This window comes from Vicia villosa, linkage group LG2, assembly GCF_029867415.1.
Source record: "Vicia villosa cultivar HV-30 ecotype Madison, WI linkage group LG2, Vvil1.0, whole genome shotgun sequence".
Taxonomy (NCBI): domain Eukaryota; kingdom Viridiplantae; phylum Streptophyta; class Magnoliopsida; order Fabales; family Fabaceae; genus Vicia; species Vicia villosa.
Window position 1 is genome coordinate 138,946,738 of NC_081181.1, and position 13,315 is coordinate 138,960,052.

The following is a 13,315-nucleotide window of genomic DNA, read 5'->3' on the forward strand; positions in this document are numbered from 1 at the left end:
AGCCCATGGAAAACCATGGATGCAAAGGGTGCCTTACACCTTCCCTTTGCATAATTACCCCCCGAACTCAGTTTTTATTTAAATGGTTTTTCCTGTTCTTTTATCCTTTCTAATATTTGGATAAAATAAAAGTCGGTGGCAACTCTTGCTTAACCGTACATTTCGATATAAAAGTCAGTTCACCGTATTACAACCGTTATTGTCGAAGTAGTTTAAATAGGGTTCTTAGCATTAGATTTCCGTGTGTTCAATATTGTAACAAACTCAAAATCACTCAAAGTATCTAAGTGTTGTTGAGAAAGAGTTTTTTGAGAATATGCACGTATGAAACACCATCTTTATTTTAAATGTCTATTTACTTGCATTAATGTTATTTTCATTCCCTTTAAATTCCAATCGAAGTTACTTTTTATTATCTTTATGTTTCCATACATTATCTTTGTACCATTTTTTCACCATTAGTGTCGAAACACTTACTAGTGAGAAAAGCTAAAACAAAAACTATACACATATGTCCTAGGATCAATCTAGTCAATCCTGTAAGTAACCAAAGTATCAATTCTGGAAGACTAATAGTTGTTTACCAAAATTCAAGGTAAACAAGTGTGTGTTAAGAAATTTTACGAGTGTGATATGTATAGGCAAATACTAGTTATATTGGATAAAACAATGTGACCTACATAAATAAGTCTTGTTAGGCTAATTATGCGGGTACATCGTGATTTTTTCTATGACAAGGTTTATTTGGTGTCTCAGATTTGACTTGTTCTTCCCTCTTTCATTATATTTCTCGTTTTTTTATCTACATGTGCGATAACCTTCAAAATGTGGCTCAATATCAATAGAAATTTTAGTTAGTGCCACTACAAGTAAGGAACAGGAGAAAATGTCACATTGTCTAGTTTTATTGGGCTTTGTTCGATTTTGAAGTTTCCTAGCCTTTATGAACTTTAATAGATTTAAGAAACATTTGACTCACTCGTGTTTGATTGCCTTCATACTATACTAATATCCTTTTGCCTTAGGATGAGTCCAATTAATCTTAAAGTTGTTTACTTGCTTATTTTGGCTTACAAGTTATTTAATTCTAGGTGTAAACAAAAGCTGGGTTGCATTATTGATTGACCTTGAACCGTGAGATGATGCAACGTAAACAATAATTAGCGTGCGTTAACAATTTCATTATTGCACCATCAAAGAGAAAAGGTAATTGTCATGAACATTATCTCGATTTGCAAATAGGCAAAACTCAATAATTCTTGTTTATTCTAATACTTCAACACTGATCTTAATCCTCTCTATTAGTTCCATGGTTTTTGGGATGACAATAATTTTTGCTAAAACATGGTTTTTGACAGATGCTGAGCAAGATGTCGTAACGTCTTAATTATACTAAAACAACAGAACTTGTGCTTACATTGAAGACAGATGTTTTAACAAATGTCATGACATTTTGAACTAGAACATCAGTACAGGATGTTTTAAATCTTGACAGATTTGATTTGATTTTATGATTTCTCTTTCAAATATATCTCAATAATATTTGTAGGTCAAGAAGATTCAATCTGGAACTAGAGAATCAAATCAAGTCAGCATTAAAGTTTCTAAAATTGGCTGATTGGGTAATTTAAGAAGCACGGAGATTTGTTCCAAGATTGAAAGAGATTTATCTACAGGCTTGTTGCAATTCTCAACGTGGGCATCGAGTAATATTTGGGGAGAAGTTTCGAAGCCCATAGACTGCTAAGGACTATTTAAAGAGAACCCTAACCTAATGAAAAATAGATCTTACACAATTGTTAAAATTAGGGGAGGTCTTAGGTCTGTTGTTTTAAGAGTCTCTTGTGTTTCAAGTCTCTCGCGTATCTTTTAATACTGTGTGGCAGACTGTATGTTGCTTGACTACTTGTCCAATTGTTTGTTCTTACTCAAAAGCCTTTAGGTAATGAGTTGAGTATTGTTCCCACTCTTTAAGATTTTAAGCATAGAGTTGAGTGTTGTTGTTGATCAAAGATTTTAAGCAAGATCAAGCTTTTGTTCTTAATTCAAGCTTTTAAGCAAGACCAAGTTAATTTTCCTGGAAGTGCAGTCTTCCATTGTCACTACTTTGTAACTTGTTTATTTGAAAGTGTGATCTTTCTATTTTAGTTCTCTTGGTCACAGGGTGTGTCACTGTATTTTATCACTGCGGTGATTGGAAGTGGGATGGTGATTTCTCAGGTCTAGATGTCAACGTCCAAACAGAAGTAGCGTTGGGTAGTGATTAGGCGATAAGTTGTAAATGAGGGAGTTTGGGTTTGAATTAATACTGTTGATAGTGGACTTCCTTCCTAGCTTGCTAGCCCCCAGATTAGGTGTTGTTTGCACTGAGCTGGGTTAACAATTTATCTGTGTTATTTACCATTCTGCATATGTTTCTGATTAGTAAATATTTGATCTGTAAGCAGATGATGTTAAGACATTTGTCCTGACATTGTTGTTTGTGTTGAGACATCAATATCAACTTGTAAGTTGTGCTGGTTGTCACTCTGTGATTTATATGCGTGTAAAAGGTTCAGATGAATGCTATTATTCTGAATCAGGATCAGATGTCATATCCTCTGTCTTGATGTCATGTTCTGATGTTGAAACATCGGTATTAACATGTTGTATCTGCCATTGTACCAGAGAATTTCACTCTCAACCAATCAAATGATATTTTGATTAGTCATTAGGTTAACTTCTATAAATAAATAGCTTTAGTCAATTCTCCACGCCTTTTAAGTTTTGTTATCTTTTTTTCCATTCTACTTGACTATTTCAAAAAAAATGGTAATAACATCTTTCTTGTTTTATTGTCTTAGATTTTTTTCCATGAACACTTTATTTTTCCTTTATTTAAAGTGTAATATTTTGAGTGTTGTGAAATTAATGCCAATAACAAAGTGTAATAGGTTTTTTTATTGGCAAGAAACCCATAAGGGTGGAAAAGAGTGAAGTAAGAAGAACACAGTGGAATTGGTAATAAATTGTTTTTCTTTACTTTCTCTTTGAAACAAGATTACAGGTGTTACATAATAACGAATAACCTCTCTCACCCTAATTAGGATTTGCAGTATGCAATGATGAGAGACTAGTATGCTATTTATAAGAAAACTAACACACTAAACTAATGGGCTTTTACACACAGACCCGTTACACAAGCTAACTTAGGGAACAAGCTAACTTAAATAATTGGGCTTAACAAACCGGCCCAATTCGACATGCTAACAATCCTAGCATACTTTGACTTCGACTACAGCATATGAACAAACTTCGAAGACATGCTAAGATCTTGTCAAATTGTCGAACCAAGAAGCTAACCTTCGACCATACTAGAGTTCGATCCAATATCTCACAAATTTTCCCCTTGGAATAAACTATATAATATTAAGGGAACAAACTAGTTTTCTTCATGCAGCTTTATCATATGAATACATTAGAAAAACTTGCAACTTAGAAATGTCTTAGTGATCATATGAATAACATTGTAATCTGTCGAAACCTTCAGTACTTGGATTTCTCCATGCTCAATTACCCCTCTTACAAAATGCAGTTTCACATTGACATGCTTGGTTCGCTCATGATAGGCTGAATTCTTCGACATGTGTATTTCACTTTGACTATCACATTTAATAGTGATAACTCGACCTTGAAGTTTCAGCTCTTTAGCAAAACCTTCAAGCCATAATGCTTCTTTCACAGCTTCAGTGAGGGTGATATATTCCGCTTCAGTGGTTTATAAGGCAATAACCTTTTGAAGTGTCGCTTTCCAACTAATTATTGTGCTAAACATAGTGAACACATATCTAGAAATATATTTCCTGGAATCCATACAACCTGCATAATCAGAGTCGATATACCCTTCGATTACTGCTTTACTATCTTCACCACAGGCTCCACCATAAACCTTGAAGAAATGTACGAACATGTACTTACTCAAAATCTATGGTATATTTATTCTAAGTTTAAACCCTTAAATACTCATTTAGTCAAAAGGTTCTTACAAAAATACTTACTAAGGTCTCCCTCAAGGATAACCTTTCTCCATAAACTTGAATATAAACCACCACACCTACCGTTTTTTTTCTTTTTAAACAAAAGTGTGATGTTGTTAAGGCATTTCATACAATTATACACAAAATTCGATAACATGAGGTGCAATGCTTGAGCTGAGAACTTTTTTCTAATATTCATTTCTTAGGAATCAATTAACTTTTGGTAAGGACAACCAGGTTGGGGTTATCCTACTTACGCGAATTAATCATCCTTTATTTATTGTACATGTATTTTTTCTTTAACTAGGCACTGAGGATCAACTCACCGTTGGGTTGAATAACCTAATGATGGTTACCTAACTTAGTATGCGCAATCACCTTTTACTACCCTTACCCACTCATTCAATTTTTATTCTCAAATCAACAACACAAAGTACAAAGAAATCAACATTATGGAAAATTAATCATGTGAAATACTCAGAAAATTGGTATAGTACCAAAGGTTAAAGGTCAAATTAAGCTAAATTCGAATCAAATTAGAAGGCTATATGCGATAAGATAAGAAGAATTTACCAAATATTCCCAAAATCCCTAGCCTTAAGCTTCACTTCTCATAGATTTAACGCTTTTTCATGCATTACATAGATCAAGCTTTTCAAAATTTTCACATATTTTCAAAAATAATTTACAGTAGGGGAAAATTAACATCATAACTCATAGAGAAAAATAGGAAATAACTAAAAATCACAAAACAAAATAAAAACTATGAAACTCTCGCCATACTTAAACTAAACATCGTCCCCAATATTTTAAGTAAAAATTAAAAAAGAGATATTCAAAGGAAACTCATAAAATCAAGAAGGAGGAGGGAAATGTCCATGTGATATATGTCAATTATACATGGCCTCGACAATCTCATTTTTTCTCAATAACATTCACTAATATTTTCTACTTTGTAGCATAACAATGTTTAAATGCCCTTTTGGATTTGGCTCAGACTATCCCAAAAATAATCTGGCGGGGGAAGATGAAGATGTATGTTTTTGCAATACTTGAGAGATTTAGGTCTCTAACATCTTTCCACGTGTGTCTATAGCGTCAATCTTAGACACCATCTATCTAAAACTTCGTTGGTATGCAAATTCTGGTTTGTAAAATCCTCATTTTATCGGGTTTTGGTTACATTAGAATTTTGAGGTTGGAATTTCTAGGAGAAAGATCACCCTTTTTCATTGGAATCCCAGAGGACCAGCTGGTGTGGGATTTGATACATACTCGGGAGATTTATTTTTGTAGGGAAGTATGAGTGGTTGCTCAAGTCAGGATTGTAGGTATTTTAGTAGGAGTTTCTTCTTTGGACATTGTTAATATAATTAACCATGTCTTGGCTAGGTTCTCTCATTGAATTCACCGGGTATATAGTACCAGTGTGACCAACTACTTCGTAAATTTCACATGTTAGGGGCGGCAAGGGCTACATCGCTAACACTCAAAATATCAAATTTAATGAAATAAGGCTTCAACCTTATAATTTATATGGTCCAGGAAACTCACTTTTGGAGAGCTTTATCAGTAGGGGCAAATTGATTTTCCCATCGATAATGGTTTAACACCATGTCTTCTATGACTGAATATGCTTCTTTGATATCTTTATTCATTAATGCCCCGCCAACAGCAGCGTTGATGGTCATTCACGTAGAGTAAAGAAGGCAATTATAAAACGTATGGACTATAAACCATTTCTTAAGTCCGTAGTGGGGGAAAAGCCTAAGCATTTCCTTAAACTATTCCCAAGATTCATATAGTGATTCCCCATCACTCTATTTAAAACTTATTATATGGTTTCTAAGCAGATAAATTTTACTAAAAGGGAAATAACGACTTATCAGTGCAATTTCAACTTGTTCCATGCCGTAAAGGAATTTTAGGGTAAGAGTTGTAGACATTCTCTAACTATGTCCCTTAGGGAAAATGGGAAAAATATCAATCATATCTCTTTTGTGTCTACTTTGTTCATTTTTACGATATCACAATATTTGGCAAAAATAGCTAAATGTAAGTTCGGGTCATCTGTCGATGAACTAGAAAATTGTTTCGGTTGTACCGTGGAAAGAAAGGATGGCCTAAACTTAAAATTGTTTGCTTCCACGACTGGACGCACAATGCTCGAGTGAGGTGTTGGACATGCAACTTCACACACAAGAGGGAGGAGAATTGTGTGTTTCTGAAAAACTTGATTTTGAAAAACTTCTAGAACTAATTTCAAAGTTATAAAAAATTTTAGAAAAGTTTTGAAAGTGAGCAGCGGAAAATAAAAATTAGAAAGTAAATTGCAAAAAGTAAAAGTTAAGGGATGAGAGAAAACACCAGAAGTTATAGAGGTTAAGTCAAAAGAAAAAGGCCTAATCCTCTCCCCGAGATTTGTTCTTAAGAGTATGCAATAAACTTAAGAGCTTTTAGTAGGCCGAACTCTTGAACCCTCCTTTTAAATGGAAAATGAAGTTTATGACTAAATTCTAACCAAACATCAAACAGGGAGAGAAGTAGTGAGTCATCCATCCAAACAACGAATCAAAGCGGTTAGTCTCCTTTCCACAAAAAACTTGGAGCAGTTTGTCTTCATGATTCAAACCAATATTTTATACAAGTTGATCTTGAACTTGAGTAAGATTTTAACACTTGGATGGACTCACGAACCTAGGAGATTTTATACCTAGATGATATCCAACCTTAGAAAGCTTTCAACATTAGGTTGAGCTTTAACCAAAAAAGGTTTTACACAGGATTACCACCAATCAAGATAAGATTTTAACCATAGATTGATCTCGAACCAAATGAAGATTTTTTGAATGGGTCGAGCCTTCGAATTGAAATGGTAACTTAGTAAATAAATCCCCAAAACTAAGCTTTGAACGAGTTTGGCTTCGAACCCAAATAAATAAAATCTAAATGGATGAAATATTCAACCAAGGTAAAAAAACTCCTTTGATGAATTTAAAATTCTACCCTTTCAAAAATACAACTGCTTCACTTTCAAAACGATATTCTCAACAGCACTAAGGCTAAATTTTAGGGAGAGAAAGCAAATAAAATATTTTTGAGAGAGAGAGAGAGAGATAGAGAGTGAGTGTGTGTGTGTGTGTGTGTGTGTGTGTGTGTGTGTTTGTGTGTGAGGAATGAAAGCTCACGCTTCTGAATGTGAAAATATGTAGGATGAGACCTCTATTTATAAGCTAGAGGTTAACACAAAAGAAGAAATTTTTTATGGCCAAAATTAATGAGTAAATTAATTGGCACATGAACCAATCAATTGGTTGGCCTAAAAATAATCGTTTGGTTTGTTTTAAAAGGAAAGAAAAGATCTATGGTCGTTACCACTCATTAAGATTATGTCCTAAATGTTTATGGTGCATTTTTGCACTGACCCAATCGATTGGATGAAGTGCTAATCGATTGGCAGGAACATAAATTTCCACAAAACTTTTTTAAAAATTTCCAAATCATTTGGCACGGCTTCAAGACATTTTTAGAAATATTTTCTTGAGAAAAACATGTTTGAAAAGTTGTTTTAGTGTGTGTGATTAGTCTTATAAATTTATGATAAAGCCCTTATGCTTTTACAATGTTACTCACTCAGACGCGTCAGGCCGAGCTTTCACACACTTCAAGTCTTGATCAGGTGCTTCAATTTTGTAAACATTTGTTTGAGTTTTACTTTGAGATAAGGCTTGGGTTATATTCCATTTAGATGTCAAAATCTGAGAATCAGTTTTATGAAACTCTATGGTCTGATTAGATCTTTAACTATTTTACACTTTACTTTAGTTGTTATCATCAAGGACAATTTGTCATCATCGAAAATATGTTCATCTTTATGAGAGTTTCCTTGAGCAATAACCTACAAAACATGTTTTTCCATGAGGCTCCTCATCATTGAGGGTTGCTTAGTTTTTTAAAGCATAATTGGGTGCATCTAGAGGTGGGAATATGTCAGACCGACTAATAGAGTCTACGACCTAGCCTACACAGGCTTAGGCCAGATCATATTTTTTTTTTTAAATAGAAAAAGTCTAGGAATTTTTATAAGCCTACTTAGTTTAAAAAGACTAGGCCACATACCATAAAAAAGCTTTTTAAGTCTACTAGGCCGACCTATTTAAATAAATAAGAATAAATTTATTATTAGTATATTTTAGTTGTACTTTGAATTAAAATAAAAAATAAAGCTTAGTTATCTTTAAATTTATGAAAATTAGCTGAAAAAAACTTATGAAATATGTCATAAGTTGTTTTCATTAGTTCTCTTAAACAAATAGTATGACAAAACTTATGTTAATAGGTAAACTTGAATAAGTAAATATAAATAAGCATTTAGTCTCATTGATATTTTAATTTGTTAGTCTATTTAAACATTAGTTGAATTTTTTATTTTTAAATTTTCGAATAAAATAGGTTTTTATGTAGGCTAATAGGTCAAACAAGCATTCGAAAAGACCAGACTCAGGCCTAAAAATAAGCATATGATAGGCCACATGACAAACTTAGACTTTTTAAATTTTTAGCAGGGCAGACTCAAGTTTGGCAAAGCGTAACTCGACCTAGCATATTCTCACCCCTAGGTGCCGCCATCGCTCGCTGTTGTCTACGTCTTTCGTGAAAATATCATTTTATTTCATTTATTGGTTTAACAAGGTTCCCTAGACTTCAAATTCCTTGCATTCAATTCATAACGAGAAAGATTGCAGAGAAATAAAAAGGCATCTTATTCTAATTGGTGAAACTAGAAAGATTTGATATCAAAAGGTCCTTGACAACGACACCAAAACATGATAGGCTTCAAGGGCACACTCTGACCTGCCCTATATATTTATTATGTATTTTATTATTTAATTTTGATAATTTCGAATATTAAATGTGTGATCAATGTTTTGATATTTTGAATTATATTTATTATTTTGATTTTTAGTTTCCAAATTAAGATTATACAGAAATAACACAGACAACAAGCTGCATCACTATCCTTCTTGGAATTTAAAATATTTGAAATGGATATATGAAAATTTTAAATTTTGTAATGTGATTTGATGTTGAAAAAATAAAAAATTTTACTAAAAAATTGATTTCATTAAATGAATTGCGGCGATGTGGGGATACCCAAACTCAACCCAAAACCGTTTGTGACATATTTGGATTTTAATTCTTCATCCTTGTTAGAGATTGGAGCGAAGAATTTATATTATTTGAAAACTCGGATTCGAATTTAGGGAGAGAAAAACCGTACTTGACCCGCCTCTGTTTGGTAAGACAAAAAAAAGAGTTTTTAGCTTTTAACTTTTCAGCTTCTATTAATGAAAAAGCTCTGTTTGGTAATGCTATTTTAGTTTTTAGCTTGTAGCTTTTTTACTAGCTTTTAGCTTTTTTATCAAAAGTTATTTGAAGTAGCTTTTGAACATGTAGCTTTTAGCTTGTGACTTTTTTTTTTTCTTCCATTTATACCCTTATTATTTTAATAAAATATTATTACCCTTATTAATTAAAATGGTCATTTATGTCATGTTGTATCTATCAGGAACAACTAATTTATCAAACACTCATGTTAATTTATCAGCTAACGATCATCAACTTGCAGCTGTCAACTAAACAATCAACTACCAGCTAATTTTACATTAATAAATAAAATAAGGGAAATGCTAACGAGTGCCCCAGGGGCATTTGTTAAGAATTTTAAAAGGTAAGCAATACTTGTATTTAATATTTTATAAAAAGAAATATCTGACTTTTTTAAGCAATGACAGAGTTTGTTTTATTGAAATTACTTGTATTAAAAGCATTGAATATTGAAATAAATACTTTATTTAAGGAATATTTTCTTAATATGGAATGCTTAAAGAGTACCCCTGGGACACTCGTTAACATGACCCATAAAATAAAACTATAACTTATTTGAGTTTTGGAATAATTTTTGTATGCTTGCAAGAAATTTTTATTTAGAAATGAGCTAAGGACTAAAGTAGAACATAATTTGTTTTCCATATCTAAAATGCAATAATAGCATCAAGGAGGAGGAATTAATTTAGAACTAAGCTGAGATTAGAACATAATTTGTTTTCCATATCCAAAATCCAATAATAGCATCAAGGAAGAGGATGAGGTCCACACCATGGACACTATACGTACGATACGACGTACTTGTAACAAAAACCATAAATGGATACGGATCCGTTTCATCACATTTGAATAACCCATCCTCCCCCCGACAACCTCTTTTCCCACCCTTCTCCTAGATCTTTCTTTAATCCACCCCTAATCCTCCACTTTCAGATTATCAATTAATTAATCATTTTAAACACATTTTGCCACTGACAAATACGTGGGCTTGATTATTATATTTAAAAATTAAAACAAAAACTAATTCAAACCGCAAACATTGAGGAGTTTTATACTTTTATGAAAAATAAATAAATTTTATTATTATAACTTGAATGAACAGCATAAAGGAAGATGAGAGGAAAGTGTGTCTTAGCCTTGGAGATTGCGATTTAGCAAAGTAACCGGCTCCGTACATGATTATATTTGAAATAGAGAATCAAAGTAACCGACACGTGTCAGTTAAGATAGAATAGGCCGTTATAGGATGATATGGTGGTGGGGGTGGCAGGTATAGAATACAGGCTGGACTGACAGAAAAGCAGTAATGATTCGCTCTCCGATTCGGCGACCGATCTTGTCGTTTTGTGCCACATCAGCCTAACTATGGGTCCCAATTCCCAAGAAAAGGACGAAACTTAAAAATCCCACACGAAATGCTTATGCTCTACAGCCTGGAGTCCTCAGTCAAACTCAAACCAAAGCAGAAAGAAGCAACCTCACACCCAACCCCTAACCAACCGTTATCATCGTTATCTTATTTTTTTTTCCTTTCCGTTTTTTCTACTCTCTCTTTTTCTTTATACCAAATTAATTCCTATTTTTAACCTCCAATATTGGTTTAATAACTTCCAAGAACTGTTTTATTTACTCCCATCTTCTCATCACATCACGTGAAACGCACTTTCATTAGTAAAAGACGTGGAGCGTCGCGTGTGGAGTATACGCGCTGAAGTAATGAAATCGGTTTTATTGTCAATTTAGAAGGATGAAAGAGGAAAAAGAAAAAAGATGACTTGTGTTATTAGGAGCAGCTGAGAAGTGACGCGTGTCTAATTACAGCTGTATCCCAAATCCCAAGCTAACCGCTTCCCTGGTAGAAGCGGTACCGATTGCCCATAACGCTCGCTGACAACTCTAAAACCTAACCTACCCAACCGGTTTCCTTTTACCCTTTCTCTCTCAAATATAAACCGCCTCACCCTCTTCAAACCTACTCAATGCTCGTTCTCTTCTTTTCCTCACCCTCCACTTCAACCTTTTCTCGTTCAATTACATTTATGTCCTTTGAAAACCTGTGAAAACGTTTAGACCATAGAAAAGATGAACACAGCAATAACCAGAAAAGAAATGGATCGGATCAAAGGTCCATGGAGTCCTGAAGAAGACGAAGCTCTCCAAAAGCTCGTTGAGAAGCACGGGCCAAGAAACTGGTCGATAATCAGCAAATCGATTCCGGGACGATCCGGGAAATCATGTCGTCTGCGTTGGTGTAATCAGCTTTCTCCTCAGGTGGAGCATCGGGCTTTCACGGCGGAAGAGGATGATACTATAATCAGAGCCCATGCCCGATTCGGAAACAAATGGGCTACCATAGCCAGGCTTCTGTCGGGTCGAACCGACAACGCGATTAAAAACCACTGGAACTCTACTTTGAAACGTAAGTGTTCTTCTATTATGATCGATGAATCTCCACCGTTGAAAAGATCGGTTAGTGCTGGTGCTGCTATACCTGTTGGTAATGGGATTTACAAGAACCCTCCCACTCCGGGGAGTCCTTCTGGATCCGATGTGAGCGAGTCCAGTGTACCTATCATGAACTCTTCTCATATTTATCGTCCTGTGCCTACAAGAACCGTCGCGGCTCTACCTCTCGTAGAATCGAAAACGACGTCGTCTTCCAAATCCAATGATCCTGCAACTTCACTATCGTTATCACTACCTGGTATCGATTCTTCATCTGAAGATTCAAATCGTGTAACTGAGCCTGAGCCTGTTACCACCGCTCCTCCACCACCAACTGCGATCCCGTTGGTTCCGATAATGACTGCACCGATTCCGATGGCGGTTCCGATGCAGACACAGAGAGGATTCAATTTTAGTGCGGAGTTATTGACAGTGATGCAGGAAATGATAAGGACGGAGGTGAGAAGCTACATGGCAGGTTTGGAGCAGCAGAATGGGATGTGTATTTCCGATGATGGATACAGGAATGCTTCGGTGAAGCGAATGGGAATTAGCAGGATCGATTCGTAAATATTTTCAGAGAATGGAATGCAACAAGGGATGAATTAGCAAATTCAGAAAATTATGAGGATGGTGTTTTTCAGATTGAAAAAAAAGATGGAACCCTTTTCGTTTTTATCCTTTTTTTAAAATAATTTTGATTAATGTACAAAGAGAAGAATCGCTATTCATTTCCAAGAAATGGAGGGAACGAAAGGGATAGAAAAATCTGAAATTTCTGCAGTCCTGAATTCCAGGCTTAGTTGGAATCTACGAAAAAGAAGAAAAAAAAGTTTAAAACTTTAAAAAAATGTTGTTATAATGTTTTATTTTTGCTTATGCAATGGTTAAATTAAATTTCATTTTCATTTTGTTTTGAATCTGAAAACAGTGTTTTAGAGGAACTTTTGAACAGATATTGAAAGTAGTTAAGTTAGTTTAGTGGAGGGGACATTAGTTGGTGGGTGATGCTAGTTTTAGATATGTATGAAGTTTCTGTGTAGGGACCCGAAATAATACAGATCTAGTTTAGTTAGTATATTTATTCAACGGTGAACTAAATTTTGTTCGAAAAATCTAATTATTATAAGCCTAATGTTTCTACCAAACGAAAAGTATTTTACTATACGTTGCCTAATGTTTCTACCAAACGATAAGTATTGTATTATATAAGCCTAATGTTTTAACAAAGGACGGTTCTGTAGAGCAGGGTCTTATCTCTTGTTTAGATAAGGCTGAATGGTTGAATTGATGGAACACTGTATGGAACTGTTAGGGAAGAATTTATCCTCGTGCACAAAATATTGACTTAAATAAATGGGAAGATCTGGTGGGGAAGTTATTGGCTTTATAATTTGGATAAATGCTGTGATTTTATAATATTAACTTGGTCAAATAAAAACATATTTAATTATTCAGTTGTGTAT

The 13,315-nt window shown here is 34.2% G+C and overlaps 1 protein-coding gene across 1 annotated transcript; it reads left to right on the top strand.

Annotated features, from left to right (window-relative positions):
• The first annotated feature begins 11,353 nt into the window (after positions 1 to 11,353).
• LOC131652227 (transcription factor MYB73-like) lies at positions 11,354 to 12,924 on the top strand. Its single transcript, XM_058922034.1, has one exon. The coding sequence runs from the start codon at positions 11,487 to 11,489 to the stop codon at positions 12,417 to 12,419; it is 933 nt and encodes a 310-aa protein (XP_058778017.1). The 5' UTR covers positions 11,354 to 11,486; the 3' UTR covers positions 12,420 to 12,924.
• The last annotated feature ends 391 nt before the right edge of the window (positions 12,925 to 13,315 follow it).

Coding starts and splice junctions, on each gene's coding strand:
- LOC131652227 (XM_058922034.1), top strand. CDS start 11,487: ATGAACACAGCAATAACCAGAAAAGAAATGGATCGGATCAAAGGTCCA.